The sequence below is a fragment of the Cervus canadensis genome, chromosome 11, assembly GCF_019320065.1.
Source record: "Cervus canadensis isolate Bull #8, Minnesota chromosome 11, ASM1932006v1, whole genome shotgun sequence".
In the NCBI taxonomy this organism is placed as follows: Eukaryota; Metazoa; Chordata; class Mammalia; order Artiodactyla; family Cervidae; genus Cervus; species Cervus canadensis.
Window position 1 is genome coordinate 32,304,148 of NC_057396.1, and position 25,225 is coordinate 32,329,372.

The window sequence follows — 25,225 nt, forward strand, 5'->3', positions numbered from 1 at the left end:
TTTTAGAAACAAAGTTTCATTTCTTCCTGTTTTTTCTAAGCAGCTTGAGGTGTGACAGGCTCAACATTGCAGAAGGATTACTGTCTGGGCAGGACAGGTCTCTGACCTTTGAAAGCAAGATAAGGAGTGGCTGGGGCTGGGAACGGCAGTCAGGGGTCATCTGATGAGTACGGCAGGAGCGTCACTGAGGACGCTGCACTGGGACTTGGGGGTGTGGTCCGTTAGCCCTTTAGGTGATGAGGCTCGGTCCCCTGTACGGCAGGGGCACAAGCCAGGGACGGGAAGTCTGCACACAGCACAGCCGGGATGGAGCCAGGCTGCTGGTGCCTGAGCCTGGCCTTCTCCATCTCTGCACTGCCCCCCAGGGCTGCTGTGTGAACTCTGGCAAGTCTCACTGCCTGGCTGATCCTTAGAGAAAAGAAGGAGGTTGGACCAGAAAGGTTCCAAGCCCTGTCCCTGGCAGTGCCATGATAAAGCAGGTGAAACTCTTCAAGCGGGAAGAGTTGAAACTAAAGCAGGTGAAACTCTTCAAGTCTCCAGCACCTTCAAAGAGAGGCCCTCGGGCAGGGAGGATGTGTTTCCAGTCCTGACTGAATCGCTTTTTCTTACATCATACCAGATTCCTTTCAGGCACCTGCCTGAAGGTTGGAAAATCAGCTGTATCTGTGAGTCATCTCCTGGGCTCTGCCCAATCTGCCCTTTTATTTCTTCATTCAGCAGCATCTTTCGAGATGCTAACAATGGCCCTGTCCCGTCTCCTCTCTCATCCATCCATCCCTCATTCCAATCAACAAATATTTACTGAACCATGTGTCAAATGCTACGTTAAGCTTTGAGATATAACAGTGAGCATAACCAATATGGTCCCTGCTCTCATGGAGCCTATAGGGTTTTGGAGGGGAGAGATATTAAAGAATCACCATACAAATGCAGGTGCCAATGGTAGCAAGTGCTACAGAGGAGCCAGGCCTGGTGCTATAAGAGCTGAGGGTGGTGGTGAAAGTGAAAGTCGCTCAGTTGTATCTGACTCTTTGCAACCCCGTAACTATACAGTCCATGGAATTCTCCAGGCCAGAATATGGGAGTGGGTAGTCTTTCCCTTCTCCATGGGATCTTCCCAACCCAGGGATCAAACCCAGATCTCCCCCATTTCAAGCAGATTCTTTACCAGCTGAGCCACAAGGGAAGCCCGAGGGTGGTGGTGGGATGGGTGAATTTCACCAAAGGGGGCAGAGAAGGTTTCCCTGAGGAAGTGGCTCTTGAGCTTGAGATGTAAGGGGGAGTGAAGAGGGGGGATTGTAGTGGGCATTCTACGCACAGGAAATAGCCTTTATAAAGGCCTTTTGGCAGAGAGAGCCCAGTGAGTTGGAGAAGGAAGTGGGGAGGCAGGGGTCAGATTCACAGGACTTCATAGGCCTTTGAAAGGAGCTGTTTGGGCTTCCCAGGTGACTAAGTGGTAAAGAACCCGCTTGCCAGTGCAAAAGACATAGGAGACATCGGTTGGATCCCTGGGTTGAGAAGATCCCCTGGAGGAGGGCACAGCAACCCACTCCAGTATTCTTGCCTGAAGAGCCCCATGGACAGAGGAGTCTGGCGGGCTACTGTCCATGGGGTCACAAAAAGCCGAACACGTCTTAGCACAAACACATGCTGCTTATCTGTCATGACCAGAAAAGTAGCATCATCCTCATGTGCAAGACTAAAACACAGGTGAAGATATGGCAGTAAATACATGATGAATAGACAAATAGGGCTTCCAGGTGGTGCAGTGGTAAAGAATCTGCCTGTCAATGCAGGAGATGCCAGAGATGTGGTTTCAATCCCTGGGTCAGGAAGATCCTCTGAAGTAGGAAACAGAAACTCACTCCAATATTCTTGCCTGGAAACTTCCATGGACAGAGAAGCCGGGAGGTCGGGGGGTAAGAGTGGGGGGCTACAGTCCATGGGGCCACAAAGAGTCGGACACAGCTGAGCACACACATCTTTTGTTTAGAGCAACAAGGATAAAGCGTTTTAATCAGCATAAGTACTGTCATCAGCTTTACATGTTTAAAGTATTCTGGCTGCCCACTGGTTGGAGAATGGATGAAGGTGAATGGAAGGGGAGCTGGACCTAGTGAATTTGAGAGACCAGAGAGGAGGCCAGAGTCCAAAGCAGAGATGACTGTGGCTTGGACTAAGGTATCATTATAGAGAGAGAAGAGTGGAGAAGTTGGAGAAATATCTAGAGAGCAAACCTGTCAAGCCTTGGGGTTGGGTTGGATGTGGGGAGTAAAAGAGACAGAGGTATGAAAGATGACTGCCAGTCTCTGGCATGGGCAGGAGGAGGGGTGGAGGTCTATTCAAGAAGACAGGGAACTCTGGGTGGGCACAGGTGTGAACAGCACATTATGAGTTCAGTTTTGGAGATGTTGAGTTTGAACTGTCTATAAAATATCCAACTAGGTCAAATAATAAGTAACAAGGAACACTTGCATGTGTGAGGCATTTCATTAAAGACATTATAAATATTATCTCATTTAATTCTTTTTTAAAAAATATTTATTTTTTGGCTGTGCTAGCTCCTCATAACTGCATGGGCTTTCTCTAGTTGCCGTGCACAGGCTTCTCTTGTTGCGGAGCACAGGCTCTAGGGTGCAGGCTCTGTAGCTGTGGTACATGGACTTAGTTGCCTTGCAGCATGTGGGATCTTCTGGACCAGAGATGGAACCTGTGTCCTCCACATTGGCAGGCTGATTCTTATCCACTGGACCACCAGGGAAGTCCTATCTCGTTTAATTCTGGGAGTCACTCTATTAATAGAGAGCATCAGCATACATGTCTGAAGCTCAGAAGAAAGCTCTGGACTGAAGATGTAGAGTCTTCAGGGAAACTGAAGTCAGAATCAAGTGAAACTGCCCCAGGAGAGACAAGTTCAGCTTCTCTCCCATCTTACCTCCACCCATGTCTAGCTGGTCTCTGCTCAGGTCCACGGCCCCGTGCTGGGTAGGGGAGGCCCACACTCTTCATTCTCCGCTCAAGAGCTGGGGTCTAGTCATCCTCCCCATCAATCTGCCAGGACTGTGATTTGCTTCTAAAGAAAAGAATTCAAAAGGAGTGACACTTCAGAACTTCTGAAGCTAGGGCAGAAAAGTCTTATTACCTGGGACACTCAGGTAGGGGGTAGGAAGGTTGACCCTGAGACCTCCAAGCTGAGAGAGCTGAGGCCATGTGCAGGTGCCCTGGAATCCGGCCACGCTGGAGGCCGGGACACCAGCCAGTACTACCTGGGCACCTGGGTGAGGGTGTCTCCACATGACTCGTGGCCCAGCCCTGAAGTCTCCTGTAGCCACCCAACCTTCTCAGCCAAGGCCCTGAGCCAGTCCTGCCACAGCCTATCTGAATTCTTTTTTTAATATTTATTATTGGCTGCATTTCAATAGTATATGAACTGTGAACTTCCAGATGTTCAAGCTGCATTTAGAAAAGGCAGAGGAACCAGAGATCAAATTGCCAACATCTGCTGGATCATAGAAAAAGCAAGAGAGTTCCAGAAAAACACCTACTTCTGCTTTATTGACTACGCCAAAGCCTTTGACTGTGTGGATCACAACAAACTGGAAAATTCTTAAAGAGATGGGAATACCAGACCACCTGACCTGCCTCTTGAGAAATCTGTATGCATGTCAGGAAGCAACAGTTAGAACTGGACATGGGACAACAGACTGGTTCCAAATAAGAAAAGGAGTACATCAAGGCTGTATATTGTCACCCTGCTTATTTAACTTCATGAGAGTACATCATGAGAAACGCTGGGCTGGAGGAAGCTCAAGCTGGAATCAAGATTGCCAGGAGAAATATCAATAACCTCAGATATGCAGATGACACCACCCTTATGGCAGAAAGTGAAGAAGAACTAAAGAGCCTCTTGATGAAAGTGAAAGAGGAGTGTGAAAAAGTTGGCGTAAAACTCAACATTCAAAAAACTAAGATCATGGCATCCGGTCCCATCACTTCATGGCAAGTAGATGGGGAAACAATGGAAACAGTGACAGACTTTATTTCTGGGGGCTCCAAAATCACTACAGATGGTGACTGTAGTGATTAATTCCTATGAAATTAAAAGACACTTGCTCCTTGGAAGAAAAGCTATGACCCCCCCCCCCAAAAAAAAAAGAAAGAAAAGCTATGACCAACCTAGACAGCATATTAAAAAGCAGAGACATTACTTTGCCAACAAAGGTCAGTCTAGTCAAAGCTATGGTTTTTCCAGTAGTCATGTATGGATATGAGAGTTGGATTACAAAGAAAGCTGAGCACAGAAGAACTGATGCTTTTGAACTATGGTGTTGGAGAAGACTCTTGAGAGTCCCTTGGACTGCAAGGAGATCCAACCAGTCCATCCTAAAGGTAATCAGTCCTGAGTGTTCATTGGAAGGACTGATGTTGAAGCTGAAACTCCAATACTTTGGCCACCTGATGCGAAGAGCTGACTCATTTGAAAAGACGCTGATGCTGGGAAAGATCGAAGGTGGGAGGAGAAGGGGACGACAGAGGATAAGATGGTTGGATGGCATCTCCGACTCAATGGATATGAGTTTGAGTAAACTCCAGGAGTTGATGATGGACAGGGAGGCCTGGCGTGCTGCAGTCCCTGGGGTTGCAAAGAGCTGGACACGACTGAGCGAATGAACTGACTGGCTGCACTGGGTCTTAGTTGCGGCAGGCAGGATCTTCATCATGGCGCGGGATTTCCTCTAGTAGCGCCCAGGCTCAGTAGATGTGTTGCTCAGTCTTAGTTGCCTCTTGGCAGGTAGGATCTTAGTTCTCTGACCAGAAATAGAACCCGTGTTCCCTGCATTGGAAGGCAGATTCTTAACCACTGGACCACCAGGGGAGTCCCCTATCTGAATTCTTGACCTGAAGAATCCTGAGAATAATTCAGTGATTGTTTTAAGGTACTAAGTATTGGGATAATGTGTTTCACAGCAAAAATAACAGGCAGGAACATTTTACTGAGGATGCGGAGGCCGAGTTTCTACAGCTTCCTGGCCAGTAGAGGGGCAGGACAGCGGGCTCCCGGCCACTCTACACTTACCATGACTCCCAGTTCTCACTTTGTCTCACCCTGAACTGGAGTCATGTGTGGACGGGTCTGTCTGTCTGTCTTCTATGACTGGCTGTGGCCCTGCCCAGGGAAGATGGCAGGACCTTCCAGTTGCCTGGAGTCTTCAGTGCCCAGCACAGAGCTTGACATGAGGGAATCAGTAAGTGCTTGCCTGGTACCTGCGGTCCACAGTTGGTCTGACGTTTATTTCACCAGGAGCGGGGATCTCAAACTTCGTCCTTGTTCACGAGGAGCAGGGATCTCAAAATTCTTCCAAGGACATGGGATGCTAGACGGAAGCTCTTCCTGGCCACCTCACACAGAGACACGGCATTGTGCTGAAAGCAGTTTTTCTAAAAGCATTTTTGTGGACACAACATTTTGATTGAAACAATGACCTGATCAAAAATGAGTATTCCCCAGTTGCTGTTTTTTTTTCTTTTCCTATAGTGTTTGCAATTTTTTTGCTTCCTAAGGCAATTTTCAACTGTGTGATAGTTTTTAAGCATTTTTGTCCATTTTCAGAACTTTTTCAGGATTTTTTTTTAACCTAATTGTAATTTGCTTTAGCCTACCTTACTGCTTTTCAATATTTAAAATAGTTGGAAGTTGTAACTGTCTAAAGGTCTCACTGATGAGGGGACGACTGCTTGGGCCTATGGACTCAGAGTCACAGAGGAAGAAAGCCAGAGGAGGCCCTTTACTGGGGTGCTTGGTTCGTGGATTCTTTACTGGCTGAGCCACTGAGATACTGCTTTGTGTATGGATGACGTGAGGCTCTGAGAAGGGGGTCTGTTCAGGTCACACAGCTGCTGGCCCAGTGCCCCTTTCCCCTGTGTTCCTGCTCCACATGTGAGCAGAAATGGTCTCTAGGTGGGATTATGTGAGCTGTGTAAATCTCTCTTTTGCATGTTTCTATTTTCTGATGTTTATGTAAGAGTATGAATTGCTTTGGGTACAAGATAAAAATGAAATGAGTGCAATTGTACAGCAGTTTGAACATTCTTTGGCATTGCCTTTCATTGGGATTGGAATGAAAACGGATCTTTTCCAGTCCTGTGGCCAGTGCTGAGTTTTCCAAATTTGTGCTCATTTCACATGCTAGCAAGGTAATGCTCAAAATCCTTTAAGCTAGGCTTCAACAGTATGTGAACCAAGAATGTCCAAATGTACAAACTGGATTTAGAAAAGGCAGAAGAACCAGAGATCAAATTGCCAACAACTGTTGGATCATAGAAGAAGCAAGGGAATTCCAGAAAAACATCTGCTTCATTGACTATGTGAAAGCCTTTGACGGTGTGTATCACAACAAACTGCAAAATTCTTAAAGAGATGAGAATACCAAACCACCTTACCTGTCTCCTGAGAAACCTGTATGTTGGCTGAGAAGCAATAGTTAGAACCAGACATGGAACAATGGACCGGTTCCAAATTGGGAAGGGAGTAACATCAGACTGTATACTGTCACCCTACTTATTTAACTTCTATGCAGAGTACATCATGTGAAATGCCAGGATGGATGAAGCTCAAGCTGGAATCACAATTACCAAGAGAAATATCAATAACCTAAGATATCCAGATAACACCACCCTAATGGAAGAAAGTGAAGAGGAACTAAAGAGCCTCTTGATGAAGGTGAAAGAAGAGAGTGAAAAAGCTGGCTTAAAACTCAACATTCAAAAAACTAAGATCATGGCAGCCAGGCCCATCTCTTCATGGCAAATAGATGGGAAAAAAATGGAAACAGTGACAGACTTTACTTTTTTGGGCTCCAAAATCACTGCAGATGGTGACTGTAGCCATGAAATTAAAAGATGCTTGCTTCTTAGAAGAAAAGCTATGACAAACCTAGACAGCACATTCAAAAGCAGATATATCCCTTTGCTGGCAAAGGTCTGTATGGTCAAAGCTATGGTTTTTGCAGTAGTCATGAAAGGATATCAGAGTTGGATCATATAGAAGGCTGAGCACTGAAGAATTAATGCTTTTGAACTGTGGTGTTGGAGAAGACTCTTGAGAGTCCCTTGGACAGCAAGGACATCAAACCAGTCAATCCTAAAAGAAATCAACCCTGAATATTCATTGGAAGAACTGAAGCTGAAGCTCCAATACTTTGGCCACCTGATGCGAAGAGCCGACTCACTGGAAAAGCCCCTGATGCTGAAAGATGGAAGGCAGGAGGAGAAGGAGGTGACAGAAGATGAGATGGTTGGATGGCATCACTGACTCAATGGACATGAGTTTGAACAAACTCTGGGAGATGGTGAAGGACAGGGAAGCCTCGCATGCTGTAGTCCATGGGCTTGCAAAGAGTCAGACACGACCAAGCTACTGAACAATACAACACAATACAAGATATTAAAAAAACAAGCAAACAACACAGTAAAAGAATGAAAGAGTTCTATTAAAGGTATTTCACCTGAAGCCCTGCCCCATGCCAACACACACACACACACACACACACACACACACACACACACACACATCCCAGTATCACTGCCCTTACACACACACACACACCCCCCAGTATCACTGCCCTCCCTTACAGTACTGACTCTGATAGTAATGGCTTTTGGGACACTTCTGGCTCTGACTCAGGGTCACACAGATCCCAGCCTTGAGCCACAGGGTCCAGGGAAAGCTAGTAGGTTGTGGGGACACAGGTCTCTTGGGCCTGCCTACCCAAGTGAGCGGCAGTTCCCAGAGATTTAGTGGGACCATGAGTCCCATGCAGTCCCACCAGAGGGCAGCAGGAAGCTGGCTGAGGCTCTAGTGAGTCCCTCCGGCTGAGAGTGTCCCTGAGGGTTCAGAGGCTCCATGGAGAAGAATTTAGGTCAGATTCTGAAGGAATAGAGTGGGAAAGCTGCTTTAGGCTTGTGTGGAGGGATGGCCTGTATAGAGCTAGGGAGGCAGGAATTAACAGGTCAGAACTGCCAGATGTGAAGATGGGGACTAGATGTTCCATGCAGGCAAGGAGGGATGGTATTTGTTTTATGCAAACACCTACAGGTGTAAGCACCCTTTGATCTGTGCCTGGCATATAATATGTATTGAATTAATATGTATTGATCAAATGCACAGATGAAGATACTGTTGGGTGGGACAAGGGAAGAAAGGGAAGTGGTAGTAAATGAGTCGAAGACAGAAAGGAATTTTTACTTATTGAGCACCTTCTATTTGTTGGGCCATATACTAATAATAAGCTCTTTAGGGACTTCCCTAGTGGTCCAGTGGCTAAGACTCCATGCTCCCAATACAGGGGGTCCAGGTTTGATCATTGGTTAGGGAACTAGATTCCAAATGCTGCAACTAAAAGATTTCACATGCCACAACTAAAACCTGGTGCAGCCAAATAAATAAAATATTTTTTTTAAAAGCTGATGGCTTAGTGATATGTTATAAGCAGGACTGTCCTATATATAGTCCTTCCCTAGGACCAGTCAAGAGAAAGGAAATGTGAAAGTGTTAGTTGCTCAGTCTTGTCCGACTCTTTGCAGTCCCACAGATTGTACGTAGCCCAGCAGGCTCCTCTGTCCATGGAATTCTCAAGGCAAGAATACTGGAGTGGGTTGCCATTTGCTTCTCCAGGGGATCTTCCAGACCCAGGGATTGAGCGTGGGTCTCCTGCATAGAAGGCAGATTCTTTACTGTCTGAACCAGCAGGGAAGCCTCTGGACAAAAGCTCTTCTTACCACAGGTAGTGGTGATTTGTCCTGATAATTAGGCTGCGAAGGCCCTTGGACAGATGTAAAGAGGTGTGCTGGTGGAGTCTAGGCCAGGCCACATTACTAGCCACACGGTCTTAGGAGACCCAGTTGCTCTCTGTGGGCATCTGTATCCTCCTCTCAAAATGAGGATTAAAAACTGTTGCCCTGACTACCTTCAAGAGATGCTATGATCAGAAAAGGTGAGAAACCACACAAGCTTTCTGTGTTTTAAATTCCATCCAGTTCAAATATTTGTAATTATACTCAGCCAAAGACAAAGAGTATGTAAAACTTTTTTAAAAAAATTATTACTTTGTGTTTATAAACTGAGAAATTTGCCATGGCTAAGGAAATTGGCTGGGAAAAATTCACATCTTGTTTTGATCAATTACAGGAGGTATAGATCCAGAATGGAACTGGCATCATGTCTTTACGCTGAATTCAAATGGTACTTCTTAGCCTGTGGAGAGTCTTTTCTTAATTATATAAAATGAAAAATTTGGAAAAGAATTCTTTAGGCCTGATGGCTTTGTAGTGGTGCTTGATAGTCGGTAGTGGTGCTTATTAATCTTGGGTGTACATTAGAATCACCTTGGGCATTTTAGGGTCATACCAATGCACCAACACCAATTATTTTTTTATATACATATTTAATGATTTATTTATTTATTTTTGGCAGCACTGGGTCTTTATTGCTGCCTGTAAGCTTTCTTTGGTTGCGGCAAGCAGGGGCTACTCTAGTTATGGTGCCTGGATTTCTTGCTGTGATGCCTTTTCTTGCTGAAGAGCACAGGCTCGAGGGCATGTGGGCTCAGTAGTTGAGGCACACGGACTTAGTCGCCCTGTGGCATGTGGAATTTTCCCGGACCAGGGATCAAACCCATGTCCCCTGCATTGACAGGGACAATTAACCATTGGACCATCAGGGAAGTCCAATACCAATTATATTGCTTGTGGTAGGGTACAGGGATTTTTGTTAAAGTTCCCAAGTAATTCTAATAAGCAGTAAGGTCTATAGGTACATGAAAGTGTGATATGAGAAAGCTAAAATGGGGGCATGGCTAAGGTGTAGAGTCTGAAGACCCTGAGCTCACCTCTTCCCTTGGGCACAGCAAAATTACAACTATTTGCAGGGCACTGTTGATGAGAAAGACCTGAGATCTAGCAGAAATGGTCTTCTACAACTCAAGATGTAAAGAAGGAACCACAACAAGATAGCTAGGAGGGGTGGAGTCACAGGATAGTCAAGATCCCCAGGCGGGCGACCCTCAAACAGGAGGATAACTACAATTGCAGAGGTTTCCTCAAGGAGTGAGCAGTCTGAGCCCCCCACATTGGGCTCCTCAACCTGGGAGTCTTGCACCAGGGAGACAAGACACTGGAACATTTGGCTTTGAAGGCCAGTAGGGCTTGCTTTCAGAAGAGCCAGAGAGCTGTAGGAAAGACACTCCACCCTCAAAGGGTGTACAAAATCACACTAAGTCTGACAGACAAGCAAAAGCTAACAGTTTAGAACCATGAAACTAGCTCTGTAAGAAATGTTAAAAAGGACTTCTCTAAGCAGAAAAGGTCACAACTAAAAATATGAAAAGGAAAAAACCTCATTGGTAAAGGCAAATGTACAGTGAAAATGCTTTGATTATGCTGACAAAGGTCCATATGGTCAAAGCATCTTCACTGTACATTTGCCTTTACCAATGAGATTTTTTTCTTTTCATTGTTATTATTATTTGGTACAGTGAAGATAATAAATCAGAATAAAGCTAGAGGAAGGTTAAAAGACAAAAGCAATAAAATCACTTATGTCTACAATAAGTAGTTAAGGGATAAACAAAACAAAAAGATGTAAAATGTAATGTCAAAAACAGTAAATGTCGGGGGGGACTGTGGAAGAGTAAAAATGCAGGTTGTTAAAACACACTGAAATTTGAGATCAGCAACTTAAAATAATAACATACATATAAAGATTGCTATATATAAACCTCATGTTAACCACAAACCCAAAATCTATAACAAATACACACAGAAAAGAAAGGAATCTAAACATAATACTAAAGATAATCATCAAATCATAAGGGAAGAGAGCAAAAGAAGAAGAAAGGAACAGAAGAGAACTACAAAAACAACCCTCAAATTAACAAAATGGCAATAAGTACATACCACTCCTGGGTATTTCTCCAAAGAAAATGAACACACGAAGTGGGAAAGATATGTTTACCCCTGTGTTCACTGTGGCATTATTTACATTAGCCAAGATATGGAAGCAACCTATGTGCTCACCAATAGATGAATGGATGAAGATGTGGTGTATATAAATACAATGGAATATTACTCAGCCATAAAGAGGAATGAAATCTTGCCATTACTGATCATATGGATGGATCTAGAGGGTATTATGTTAAATGAAGTATGTCAGACAGGGAAAGACAAATCCTGTATGATTTCACTTATATGTTGAATCTAAAAAACAAATGAACAAAGACAACAAAACAGAAACAGATATAGAAGACAAAAAAGTGGTTGCCGGCGGGGAGGAGACCCCGGTAGAGGAGAGAGAAGTAAGGGAAATTAGGAGGTACAAATTTGCAGTTGCAAAATAACTGAGTCAGGCATGAAATGTGCAGCGTGGGGAAAATAGTCAATAATTATGTAATATCTTTGTATGGTGACAGATGGTAACTAGACTTACTATGGTGATCATTTTGAAATGTATAGAAATATTGAATCACCATATTCTATAACAGGAACTAACATAGTGTTTTCTGTCAATTATACTTCAAAAACAAACAAACAACTCATAGAAAAGAGATTAGATTTGTGTTTACCAGAGGCAGGCGGTGGGAGGAAGGGGAATTCCACGAAGGCCCTCAGAAGATACAAACTTCCATTTATAGGACAAATAAGGGGATATAATGTACAACATAATAAATATATACAACATTGTTGTATGAAAATTGAGAGTAAAATCTAAAAGTTCTCATCACAAGAAAAAATACTTTTTTGTATTTTTAAAAATTTTTATCGTATGAGATGATGAATGCTTATTAAACATATTATAATCACCTCACGATGTGTTTAAGTCAAATCATTATGCTGTATACCTTAAACTTACACAGTGATGTATGTCAATTATATCTCAATAAAACTGGAAAAAACAAGGAAAAAGCTAGGAAGACACTGTCTAATTGAAATCTAATGTGAGTCACAAAATTTTAACTTGAACTTCTCTAATAACCACTATTTTAATAATATATTTCATATAACCAACATATCCAAAATATTATTACTTCAACATGTAACCATTATAAATAAGAATGAGGTTATAAATAACTAAGAACTAAGTGATAACTATAGTTATAACTAATAAGTTAGTTATTATAAATAACTAAGAACTAAAGAGCCTCTTGATGAAAGTGAAAGAGGAGAGTGAAAAAGTTGGCTTAAAGCTCAACATTCAGAAAACTAAGATCATGGCATCTGGTCCCGTCACTTCATGGCAAATAGATGAGGAAACAGTGGAAACAGTGGCTGACTTTATTTTTTGGGGGGCTCCAAAATCACTGCAGATGGTATTGCAGCCATGAAATTAAAAGATGCTTACTCCTTGGAAGGAAAGTTATGACCAACCTAGACAGCATATTAAAAAGTAGAGACATTACTTTGTCAACAAAGGTCTGTCTAGTCAAGGCTATGGTTTTCCCAGTGGTCATGTATGGATGTGAGAGTTGGACTATAAAGAAAGCTGAGCACCTAAGAATTGATGCTTTTGGACTGCAGTGTTGGAGAAGACTCTTGAGAGTCCCTTGGACTGCAAGGAGATCCAATCAGTCCATCCTAAAGGAGATCAGTCCTGGGTGTTCACTGGAAGGACTGATGCTGAGCTGAAACTCCAATACTTTGGCCACCTGATGCGAAGTGTTGACTCATTTGAAAAGACCCTGATGCTGAAAGATGGAAGGCAGGAGAAGGGGACGACAGAGGATGAGATGGTTGGATGGCATCACTGACTCAATGGACATGAGTTTGGGTAAACTCCAGAAGTTGGTGATGGACAGGGAGGCCTGGCGTGCTGGTTCATGAACCTGGGTTTGTTCATAGGATCGCAAAGAGTAGGACACTATTGAGTGACTGAACTGAACCGAACTGACTAAAGAATGAGGTATTTTACATTTTTTATACTAAGTCTTCAAAATCTGCTGTGTATTTTATTCTTTTAAAAATATTTATTTATTTGGCTGAACTGAATCTTAATTGCAGCATGTGGGATCTTGTTCCCTGACCAGGGATCAAACACAGGCCCCCTGCATTAGCATCGTGGAGTCTTATTAGCCACTGGACTACCAGGGAAGTCCCTATTTTATTCTTCAGAGCACATATCAATTGAGACAAAGCAGGCTAGCTACAATTCAAGTGGCCAATGCCTATTGTTTGAGGTAGTATGGAGCTAGAATATATAAGCATTTTTCCTAATAATTCATTGGATTATGTTACTAGTAATTGCTAGAATTTCTAAATCTTACGAAAACAATTAGAATACATGTATTGCTTTTATTGTTTTTACACTTACAAGTTTAAAACAAAGTTGTTATAAGACTATCAGTTTTCATCATATAGGTTTTACGGATAGGTAAAATATAGGTTTTATATTTACATATCTTTACAGATATGTTTTGCATATGCTTTTTCTTTTGCATATATATTTTCTTTATTTCTAAATTGTTTATATTTTTGCTACTATTATAATGGGGGAAAGAGTTCAACTGCTTATTAAACTATTAATTTTGTGATATTAGCCCGGACCTGAGTTCCCTTGTTAATTTTAAGTGTTTGAGGTTCTCCATGTTTTAAGACATTATGCCCTATTGCCTGCAAATGAAGAAAATTTTATTTCCTTCTCAATACTTAAATCTTTTATTTCTGTTTCAGGTCTGACTGTATTGGCAAGAACTTCTAAAACAATATTAATAATAGCATCACTATAGGTATGCTTGTTCTTTTTTTAAAAGTGTTCATTTTAATGAGAATATCTTTAAATGTTTCATTGTTAAAGAATGTGTATGCCAGGACTCACACATACACAGTGGTCCCTGGTGGTCCAGTGCTTAGGACTCTATACTTCCACTGATGGTGGGGAACTAAGATCCCCTGGGCCACACAGTGTGGCCAAAAAGAAAAAAAATTGTGTGTGTCTGAGAGAAATACTCTCAAAAGAAACATTTGGTTATTTGTAATTTTCTAAAGCATTTCTTAAATTTTTTATTTTGAGATAATTATAGATTGCAAACAGAAGTTTGCAAAGACAGTAAAGAAGTCTGTATTTACCCTCCACCCAGGTTTACCAATGGTTACATCTTGCGTAACTGTGGGACAATATCAAAATTAGAAAATCTGCATTGGCACAATGTATGTGTGCATTATTCTATAGTCTACAGAATACAGCAATTTCATTCTGTTGTCATTTTACTTTATTGCCACTTACTTTTTTAGTTGAAGGATATTTGCTTTATAGAATTTTGTGGTTTTCTGTCATACATCAAGAATCAGCCATAGGTACACCCATATCCCCTCCCTCCCGAACCTCCCTTCCTTCTCGCTCCACATCCCACACTTCTAGATTGTCACAGAGCCCCAAAATACATAGCCAATGGGAATTTGCTGTTGTCATTTTATCAATTTGTGTAACCACCATTGCAATCAAGATACAAACCATTTCATCACTACAAAGATCTCCTTCATGCCACTCCTTTATCCACATCTGTCCCCTTCCCATCACCCTCCTTCACCTCTGGCAACCACTGATCAGTTCTCCATGTCTGTAAGTTAAAAAATTTGACAATGTTATGGGATCAGATAATGTGATCTTTTCAGATTGGCTTTTTTTTCCACTCACAATAATGCCTTGAGATCTATTCAATTGTTATGTATTAACAGTGTGTTCCTGCTTATTACTAAGTGTATTCCATGGTATAGATGTACCACAGTTTTAAAACAATTCAACTACTACAGGACAATTTGTCTGTTTCCAGTCTGGTTTTTTGTTCAATAACCCAGTCGTGTCCAACTCTTTGCGACCACATGGACTGCAGCATGCCAGGCTTCCCTGTCCTTCATCCTCTCCCAGGGCTTGCGCAAACTCATGTCCATTGAGTCAGTGATACTATCCAATCATCTTGTCCTCTGTCGTCCCCTTCTCCTGGCTTCAATCTTTCCCAGCATCAGGGTCTTTTCCAATGAGTCGGCTCTTCGCATCAGGTAGCCAAAGTATTGGAGCTTCAGCTTCAGCATCAGTCCTTCCAATGAATATTCAGGATTGATTTCCTTTAGGATTGACTGGTTTGATCTCTTTGCAGTTCAAGGGACTCTCCAGTTTGGGGCTATTACCAAAAGTTGCTATGAACAATCACATACAAGTTTTCATGTGGATATGTTTCATTTTTTCTGGGATATTCAGGAGTGAGAATGCCGGGACATCCAGTAAGTGAATCTAAAGTTTTTTAAGAAACTGCCAAACTGTCTTCCAGGATGGCTATACCATTTCACATTCCCACTAGCAATTTGTGAGAGAGACAGTTTCTCTGTACACTCACCAGCATTTGATATTGTCACTATTTTTCATTTAGATTCTAACATAATTTTTAAAATGAGTGATGGTTTTCTCAAATACATCTTCTGATATTTATTGAGTTATGTATACATACATAATTCCATTGTACCTCTTATTAGATCTCTTGGTGAATTGCATTATTTTATCCATAAATATACAGATGTATTTTTCCCTCTCAATGATGTATTTTACTTTTGGGGGGAGTAAGAGAGAAAAAGCAGAGTCCCAGTGGAGTTTCCAAAGAGTATGAAACTAGTCATATAGGATGGGAAGGCCCCCAAGATTCGTTTTTTACTGATTTCTATAATCTAATGAAAATATGACATATGTAAGTGCCTAATACATTTGTTGTTCAGTTGCTAAGCTGTGTCTGACTCTTTGTGACTCCATGAACTGCAGCATGCCAGGCTTAACACATAGTATTCAACAAATGTCAATTGCCTTTTCTGGCAGACTTCTCCACAGGCTAAGTTGTACCTGGACATAATCATCTTTCTCCTTTCAGGGACTGAAGGTCACCTAGAAAACTAGGCAACTGAAAGTGCAGCACAGTTTGGGTAATGCAGTTGGCTGGCTGACTCAGTGCATGGTCTGTCTCCCTATCTTCCCCACTCCACTGGGTCGGGGAGGGGCTAAGAGTATAGTTTCCCCAGTGTTTGTGCAGGGGCCTAGCCAGCCTGTCATAGATTCCATGCGGAGGGCTGTGGGCTGCAATGCTCTAGTGCACAGTCCTCTCTTTTCGATGTTGATAATTGTACAAAAAAAAAAAAGCAGACAGGCATGCTGGCTTCACCAGCTGTCTTCAGGATCTCAGAAGCCTTGCTGTGCTCAACATTCTGGAAATCCACATCATTCACAGCTAGAACTTGGGCCCCTTCCTGAAGTCCTGCTCACAGTGCATCAGAGTCAAGAATCACCTTGGAGATGAAAATGCCTTGCTGGGAGGCCCTTCCTACTCAGATGTGAAATCCCAACTGAGCCTAGGGGGCTTTTTCAGTGTGACCATTTGGGGCAGAAATCGGGGCAACTCATTGTAGTCTGCGTGGTATACCCTCTCACGAGGAGGAATCCATGCAGGAAATCCACTAAGTAGTCATTGGAAGGAATCTGGTTGTTTATCTCCAACAAGACTCCACGAGCAGGCCTCAGCCACTTCAGGGTTGGCTCACTGCCAATTCTACAGACAGGTTTTCTTTCTTTCTTTTTTAAAAGCTATTTACTTATATATTTTTGGCTACAGTCTGTGGGATCTTAATTCTCTGACCAGGGATCAAACATGTAGAAGCATTGAGTCTTAACCACTGGACCATCAGGGAAGTCCCTATAAATAGGTTTTAAATGGTAAAAAAATCAAATAGTACAAAAAGGAACACAGGAAAAAATCTCTTCCTACTGCTGTCACTAAAACAGTCACTTTAATCTTTTTCTTGTGTTTTCATCTAGGGACTGTAACTTATATATATGCACATAATATAAATATACATATATATATATTCCAGTTTTATGAAGATAAAATCAACATATAACACTGTGTAAGTTTAACAAGTACAATGTGCTGATCTGATATACTTACACATGGTGAAATGATTGTCACAGTTCAGTTGGTTCATACCTCCATCACCTTTCATATTTACCAATTCTTTTTTGTGGTGAGAATATTTAAACTCTAGTCTCTTAGCAACTTTCAAGTATATAATCCAGTACTGTTAACTCTAATCACCATGCTGTATATTAGATCCCCAGAACTAATTCATCTTATATAATAACTGGGTTAATTGTATCCTTTGACCAACATCTCCCCACTTCCCCCACCCTCCAGCCCCTTGCAACCACCATTTTCCTGTTTCTATGAGTTTGGCTTTTTTAGATTCTACATATAAGTGATATTAAGCCATATCTGTCCTTCTCTGTATGACATTTCACTTACATGATACCTTCAAGATCTAACCATGTTGTCACAAATGGCAGAATTTCCTTCTTTTTCATGGCTAAAATTTTAAAATACATACATCTCACAACTTTTATTCATTCATCCATAGATGGACAGTTTAGGTTGTTTGCATATCTTGATTATTGAATGATGCTACAAGGAACATCAGAGTGCAGGTATCTCTTTGAGATCCTGATTTCATTTCCTTCGAGTATATACCAGAAGTGGGATTGCTGGATCATAAGATAATTCTAAGGAATCACCATACTGTTTTCCATAGTGACTATACAAATTTAAATCCCCACCGATGCACAAAGGTTCCCTTTTCTCCACACCCTCACCAACACTTGTTATTTCTTGTCTTCTTGATGCTAGCCATCCTAACAGGTGTGAGGTGTTATTTCATTGTGGTGTTGATTTACATTTCCCTGATAACTAGTGACGTTGACCATCTTGGTCACTTGTATATCTTCTTTGTCCATGGAATTCTCCAAGCAAGAATACTGTAATTGGTAGCCATTCCTTTCTCCAGGGGATCTTCCCAACTCAGGGATCGAACTTCGGTCTTCTGCATTGCAGGCAGAATCTTTACAGTCTGAGCCACCAGGGAAGCCCATATCTTCTTTGGAAAATGTTTGTTCAGTTCTTCTGCCTATTTTTAATTTCTTTTGGTTATCAACTTGTAGGAGCTCCTTATATATTTTAGATATTAACCTTTTATCAGATATATGATTTGCAAATATTTTCTTCCATTCTACAGGTTGCCTTTTCACTTAATTGACTGTTTCTTTGCAGAAGCTTTTATTTTGATGTACTCTTGTTTATTTTTGCTTTTGTTGCTTATGCATTTGGTGTCGTCTAAAAAATCATTGCCAAATCCAGTGTCAAGGAGCTTCTTTCTTTTTTTCTTTTTAAGGAGCTTCTTTCTTATGTTCTCTTCAGGTTTTATGATTTCAGGTCTTATGATTGAGTCTTTAATCCATTTGAGTTAGTTTTTGTGAGTAGTTTAAGACAGGGGTCCAATTTCTTTCTTCTGGGGTGACTGTCCAGTTTTTGCATTTACTGAAGAGACTGTTCTTTACCCACTGAGTGTTCTTGACTCCCTTGTCAAATATTAGTTGACAGTTTATGTGAGGTTTATTTCTGGGCTCTCAATTCTGTTCCATTGTTTTTTTGTGTCATTTTAATGGCAGTACCATACTGTTTTAATTACTGTAGCTTTGTAAGATAGTTTGAAATCAGAATGTGTGATCCATCCAGCTTTGTTCTTCTTTCACAGGATTACTTCAGCTACTCAGGGTCTTTTGTGGTACCATATGAATTTTTGGATTATTTTTTCTATTTCTGTGAAAAATGCTATTGGAATTTTGATAGGGATTGCACTGAATCTATATATAGCTTTGAGTACTGTGGACATTTTCAAGGTATTAATTCTTCTGATCCATGACCAGGATATCTGTTCATTTATTTGTGTTTTCAGTTCTCTTTTGTCAAAATCTTATAGTTTCCACTGCACAGATCTTTCACAACACTGGTTAAATTTATTCCTCTGTATTTTATTGCTTTTGACATTACTGTGAATGGAAGTGTTTTATTTCTTTTTCAGACATTTTGTTGTTAGTATATAGAATTGCACTGATTTTTAAAATTTTATTGTAGTTGATTTATTTGATTTACAATGTTAATTTCAGCTATATAACAAAGTTACTCATATACACACAAATATATATATATATATGTATATATATACACACACTTTTTCATATTCTTTTCCATTATGGTTTACCACAGGATATTGAATATAGTTCCTTGTACCATATAGAAGGACCTTGTTGTTTATCAATCCTATACGTAATAGTTTGCACCTACTAATCCCAGATTCCCAATCCTTTCTTCTACCCTGCTCCTGGAAACCACATCTACTCTCTATGTCTATGAGTCTGTTTCTGTTCTGTAAATATGTTCATTTGTGTTGTATTTTAGGTTCTCCATATAAGTGATATCATATGGTATTTGTCTTTCTCTTTCTGACTTACTTTGTTAAATATGTTTTATTTTTTGGCTCAGCTGCACAGCTTATGGGATCTTAGTTTCCTGACCAGGGATCAAACCTGGGCCCTCAGCAATTAGAGTGTAGAGCCCTAATCACTGGACCTCCAGGGAATTTCCACCAGTCATTGTTTTTTAATATTTTCAAACTTTTTTTTGATGTGGACCATTTTTAAGTCTTTGTTGAATTTGTTACAATATTGCTTCTTCTTTTTTCTTTTTTTAATGTTTTGGGTTTTTGGACGCCAGATATGTGGGATCTTAGCTTCCAGACCAGGGATTGAACCTGCACCCCCTGCACTGGAAGACTAAGTCTTAACCACTGAACTGCCAGGGATTTCCTTATTTATTACTTTTTTTTTTTTTTTAAAGCTTTCTGCCCCTGTCTCCATCTGGAACTACAATAATTCACAAATTATTTCTTCTGATAGTACCCCATAGATGAGGTGGGCTTTCTTTACTCTTTCTCATTCTTTTTGTTGTTGTTCTCCTCTGACTGGATAATGTCAAAATTCCTATTTTTTCTTTTTTTCAATTCTCCTAACAAAATTCCTATTTTCTAACCCACAGATTCTTTCCTGTATTTGACCCATTCTGCAGTTGATGTTCTCTGTTGAAATTTTTTTTAAAAATTTCATTGTATTCTTTAGCTACAGAATTTCTTTGTGGTTCTTTCTTTTCTTTTCTTTGTTTTAAGTTTTCTGGTACAGCATTATAATTTGACTGTTATTACACTATAAAGTGATTACCTTTTAAATTATTTTTCTTATTTCTATCTGGTTAAATTCTCATTTTGTTCATAAATTGTTTTCCTGATTTCACTGAATTGTCCTTCTGAGTTTTTTTGTAGCTCATTGAGTTTCCTTAAACAGAGATATTTAGAATTATTTATTGGGTAAATTGCATATCTCCATGTTTTTGACATTGGTCACTAGAGGATTATTGTGATTTGTTGGTGGTATCATGTTTCACTGATTTTTCATGTTCCCTGAAGTTTTGAGTTGCTGTCTTTCTTTGCATTTGAAAGAGCATCTCCTTTCTCTAGTTTTTACTAACTTCCCTTTTCAATGCATCCAGATTTGTATTTTTTTGCTCCAGTGGTGTGTTGGAATTTCACACCAAACCTGAACTTCCATGAAGACCTTCTTGTCTGTGGGTGATTTTCTACGACAGTGTTTTCCATGACTTCTGGACTGTGTCTGAGAGGGGCTACAGTTGGTTCATAGGCCCCTCAAGGGTCCACAAGCTGGGATCAAGGTATTGATTGAACTATATGTAGGTAAGACTCCTCTTGGGTCCCTCGGCATATGATGCTGGGTCCCACAGCTCCCATAAAAGCACTCCTTTCTGTGGATGGATGCCATATTGTTGTTGAAGATGGGATACAAATAATCAGCCATGATGTACCCTATATGTTAATAGTAGCATATCACATACACAGTTCTGCATTTTGCATTTCATTTAATATCTCAGAGACTATTCTGCACTAGTACATAGAGATCTATCTCATTCTTTTAAATAGCTGTATAGCATCCTATTTTAGGAGTATGGCATAATTCAACCCACTTAAAAAACTGGGGTGTAATGGACATACGACATTGAGTTAGTTCCAGGTTACAGCATGATGATTCAATATTTGTATTTATTGTAAAACATCACCACAATATATCTAGTTAACATCTGTCACCATACAAACCCATTTTTGGGGGGATAGACACTTAGGTTGTTTTTGGTCTTTTGTAACTATTGAATACTCTATTGCAGTGAATACGCTATTACACATGTCTTTGTGCCCCTGTGTGAGCATTAATGTAGGATAAATTTCTAGTAGTGGAATTGCTAGGGCAAAGGTACATGTATTAAAAAAAAAAACGCACTTAAATTAGAATAGCTGTTGCCAAATTGCCTTCAAAAAGACAACCGTTTTATAGTCCCACCAACAACAAACAAACAAAAGAATGTCTTTCTTTACAATGTGCACTTTTGTCAGTCTGATACTAAAAAATCTTACCTTATTTTAAATCTGCATTTTACCTCTCCTATGAGGTGGTTGAATATTTTTTCATTTGTTTAAAAGTATTTTCTGTGAACTGAGTGTTCATGTTCTTTGCCCATTTAATACATTCTTTTAAATTAATGTTTAACAACAAAGACACTGCTTTCCCCTTGTGATTTGCTCGAGTCTCCTGAAAGGCAGGAGGCCCTCTGAGACAGGTGTTCAAGGTCCTCCGCTATCACACGACTCCCTCTTTTTATCTTATATGGGGCTCCGTCCCCAACATTACTGTCTGTTCCCAAGGAAGGGTACCTTTATGGTTTTCTCATACCTCATACCCCTCCCACAATCCCATGTTTGCTCTCCCATCCCTCCTCTCAGCGGCGCTCTCTTCTCAGTCAAATCTCAGTGAGTGAGACAGTCCTTCAGGGTCCAGCTGAATTCCAGCTGTCTGGGATGCCTTTCCTTCTTTCTTTTTCGCCACTGTGAGTGGCTTGTGGGATCTTAGTTCCCCGACCAGGGATCAGATTTGAGACTGCAGCAGTGAAAGCATGGAGCCCTAACCACTGGACCACCAGGGAATTCCCTCTTTTTTTTTTAAAAAAAATTAATTTTTATTGGAGTACAGTTGATTTACAATGTTGTGTTAGCTTCTACTGTATAGCCAAGTGAGTTAGTTATAAATACATACATTCTTTTTAGATTCTTTTCTCATATAGGTCATTACAGAGTGTTGAGTAGAATTCCCTGTGCTATAATATAGGTTTTTATTGCCTGCTGAGTCACTTCAGTTGTATCCAACTCTTTGCAACCCCCCATGGACTGTAGCCCTCCAGGCTCCTCTGTCCATGGGATTCTCCAGGCAAAAATACTGGAGTGGTTTGCCATGCCCTCCTCCAGGGGATCTTCCCGACTCAGGGATCGAACTAGTGTCTCTTATGTCACCTGCATTGGCAGGCAAGTTCTTTACCACTAGCACGACTAAGGTCCTTATTAGTGGGGCTCCTTTCTGAATCAAGCCTACAGTTTCACTTTTACATGAGTTTCATCCCACCAATTACAGCCTTCCCAGAGCCCATCTTCCTCTCTGTCCACTCCCAGTGGGTAGGGCAGTCAGGATGGAGTGTGTTTCATGCACTCAACCTGCATTTATTGTATACATCAGTCAGGCACTATTCCAGGAACTGGGAATATAGCAGTGAGTGCGACAGAACAAGCACCTCCTCTTATCCAGCTGACATTTTACTGGTGGGTGTGTTCGATAATATACAACAAACAGGCAATAAACAAATAAGAATGTCAACTAAGTGCACAGAAGTAAAGAAATCAACAGTAAGGGGTCTCCTTTAGACAGGTCTGGGGAGAGAACCCTCAGGAGATGAGATGAGAGCAAAGACCTGAACATGAGAAGGCTTCGGCCACACAAACCAGCTTCCAGAGCCCCGACTAGAGGCCCTGCCTGGGGGTGGGTGGGGTCTGTGCTTCTAAAGATGGATGAGATGAAGCATGGCTTTCAGCACCTATCACTTGACAATAATTGAAGGTAGAGACCCGTAATCTCCGCATCTTCAGGGTTCCGTGTTTGGTGTGTCTGGGGAAGACCCGTACCCTCCTGCTTCATCTGCCTGCTGCAAACTTGGGAAAATGAAATCATGCCTGACCCGGGATTAACCGCACGTATAGGTGCCAGGGTCCATTTAAGCACTTCGCACCACTGCTATTTGATCTACCGTCCTAACCCATGTGGTATTTACTGCTAACTTTTTACAGTGGAAGAAACCCGGGCTCGGAATATGGAAGTAACCTGTTGAGGTTTAGATGGTTTAGACAAGAAGTACAGTTCCTGGAAAGTTGTGTGGCGGGGCTCCGGTGGGCTTCACTGGGGCATTCGGGGAGTCTGCCTGTCTCAGGAGTTGGCCCGCCTCGCCCCGAAGGCGGCCCCCGCCCCGCTGCGGCCTCAGGGGCCAAGGGGCACGCGGCGGGCTGGGGGCGGGGAAGGCGCGGGGACAAAGGCCGCGGCTACCGCGCCGCGGAGGGCGGGTGCGGCGGCGAAGTCCCGCCGCGGTGCCGGGACCCGGCGAGCCCGGGCACTGGCCGCGCGCCCGCGCCGCGAAGAACCAGCGCCTGAATGGATCGCCCGGGGGCGCAGCCCGCGCCCGCGCAGGCCGAGCCCGCCGGCCCGCCGCCCGCGCCGCCCCCGCCCCCTCCTCCTCTCCCCGCGGCGGCTCCGCGCGCGGCGAACATGGCGGCGGCGACGGTCGGGCGGGACACTTTACCTGAGCACTGGTCCTACGGCGTGTGCCGGGACGGCCGCGTCTTCTTCATCAAGTGCGGCGCGGGAAAGCCAGGACGCGGGCCGGGGCGCGGGGCGGGGGTGCGGGCCGGGCGGGCGCCCCCGGAGCGGCTGCGGCGCTAACAGGTGCACCTCTCTCTCCCCGCAGTGATCAGCTCCGCTACACGACTTGGCTGCACCCGCGCACCGGGGAGCCCGTCAACTCCGGCCACATGATCCGCTCAGGTGGGCGCCGGGCGGGAGGAGTGGGGCGCTCGGAGGGGGGGCGTGCGCTTGGGTGGCCCAAGTTTGATCGGACTTTTCTCGCGTTCCCGCAGACTTGCCCCGTGGCTGGGAGGAGGGCTTCACGGAGGAGGGCGCCAGCTACTTCATCGAGTGAGTGTTGGGGGCGCCGCGCCCGCACCTGTGCCTCGAGGGTCCGATCGGGTTTCCGACGCGCCCCCGCTCCCTCCCCCCGCGCGGGTCCCGGCGGGTTGGCGCGCACTGAGCCGTACTCGTGTGAGGTTTTTTTGTGCCTGATTTGTGTGGCGGGCTCCAGGGAGAGGCGGGGTGGAGGCCGTATCTACACAGGGGGATTCCGGAGTAGGGCCCGATGCGGGCGCGGGGGCTTCAAACTGCGCCCTGGACACCGCGACTGGGCGGGATTCGGGCGCTGTTGCGATGGGACGGACACACCCCCCCACTGGGGTCTCCGGCTGCGAGGAACCTGGCGCGCGCCGGGGTGGGGGAGAGCAGAAATAGGAGTTCTGATCCGGGTCCAGCAGCTGCGGCTTGGGAGGGAGGAAGAGAGACGGACGGTGTCTCGTCTGGGGGACTTTTATCTTCGAGGACGCGATCTCTCGGATGGTTGGTGGAGAGTCGGGACCGCACTCCGCACTGCTCCAAAGCAGGGGCCTGCGGGGGAGAGAGAGGGTGGGGAGGGGAACAGTCGGCCAATTACGTTCCTCGAAGACAATGTATATCTTCAGCTAGTGCTCTACCAGGACTTTTACTCCAGCCTTTGGTAGTCAAGCAGCTTTTCCGCACTGGCTCGGGAGCCCCAGTCAGCAGGTCCCCTAGACCTAGGTGTGCAGGAATGAAATCGAGGCCCAGGGAGTTCAGGCGCCCTTCCGAAGCGAACACTAGTATAGTCTTCACTTTCTCACTCTGGGTGTGGACCTGGGTTGCAGCGTTTTTTTGCAGCCTCTTGCCTGCTCGCCGGAGAGCTGCACGAGATCAGAAACTGCTTTTGATCCTTTGCCCCAGTGCCTGGCACAGAGCAGGTACTCGGTAAATGTTTGCTCACAGAATGAATAAACTAGCCAAAGGATGGACGCGGGTGTATGTTAAGGGACTGTGAGTCAGAATTCCTTTCTTCACCAACTGAAACATTGCTAGTCAGTAGTGGAGCAACATATTTGGAACTTGAATGGTCTACAATATCCCGGAGCCTCCCTCCCCGTTTTGGGGCTCTGGCAGGTGGTTGAAGTTCTGTTGTATGAGATTTATCCTAACGACCAATAGCTGTTCTGCTGTTCTACCTCACATTTGTGTCTGAGAGAGAAGTTGGGGAGCTGGTTG

The 25,225-nt window shown here is 43.2% G+C and overlaps 1 protein-coding gene and 1 long non-coding RNA gene across 8 annotated transcripts in view; one reads left to right on the forward strand and one right to left on the reverse strand.

Annotated features, from left to right (window-relative positions):
- Positions 1-2,658: 2,658 nt before the first annotated feature.
- On the reverse strand, positions 2,659-23,780 carry LOC122449918. Its single transcript, XR_006272040.1, has 3 exons — positions 23,649-23,780; positions 2,936-3,073; positions 2,659-2,792 (listed from the first exon to the last, which is right to left on the reverse strand). It is a non-coding gene; the product is annotated as an uncharacterized LOC122449918 (long non-coding RNA).
- The window catches only part of PLEKHA7 (pleckstrin homology domain containing A7), a 211,842-nt gene continuing 210,013 nt past the window's right edge, over positions 23,397-25,225 (forward strand). For 4 of the 7 annotated variants that reach the window (XR_006272039.1, XM_043482016.1, XM_043482018.1 and 1 more), the window contains exons 1-3: positions 23,398-23,700; positions 23,814-23,890; positions 23,983-24,040. Coding sequence is in view for 6 of the 7 variants with exons in the window: in XM_043482016.1 (XP_043337951.1) it covers positions 23,501-23,700; positions 23,814-23,890; positions 23,983-24,040 (335 nt within the window). In the remaining variant the exon portion in view is untranslated. Of the gene's footprint in view, positions 23,701-23,813; positions 23,891-23,982; positions 24,041-25,225 lie in introns of all 7 variants that reach the window. The other 3 variants (XM_043482014.1, XM_043482015.1, XM_043482019.1) reach the window with 2 other exon arrangements.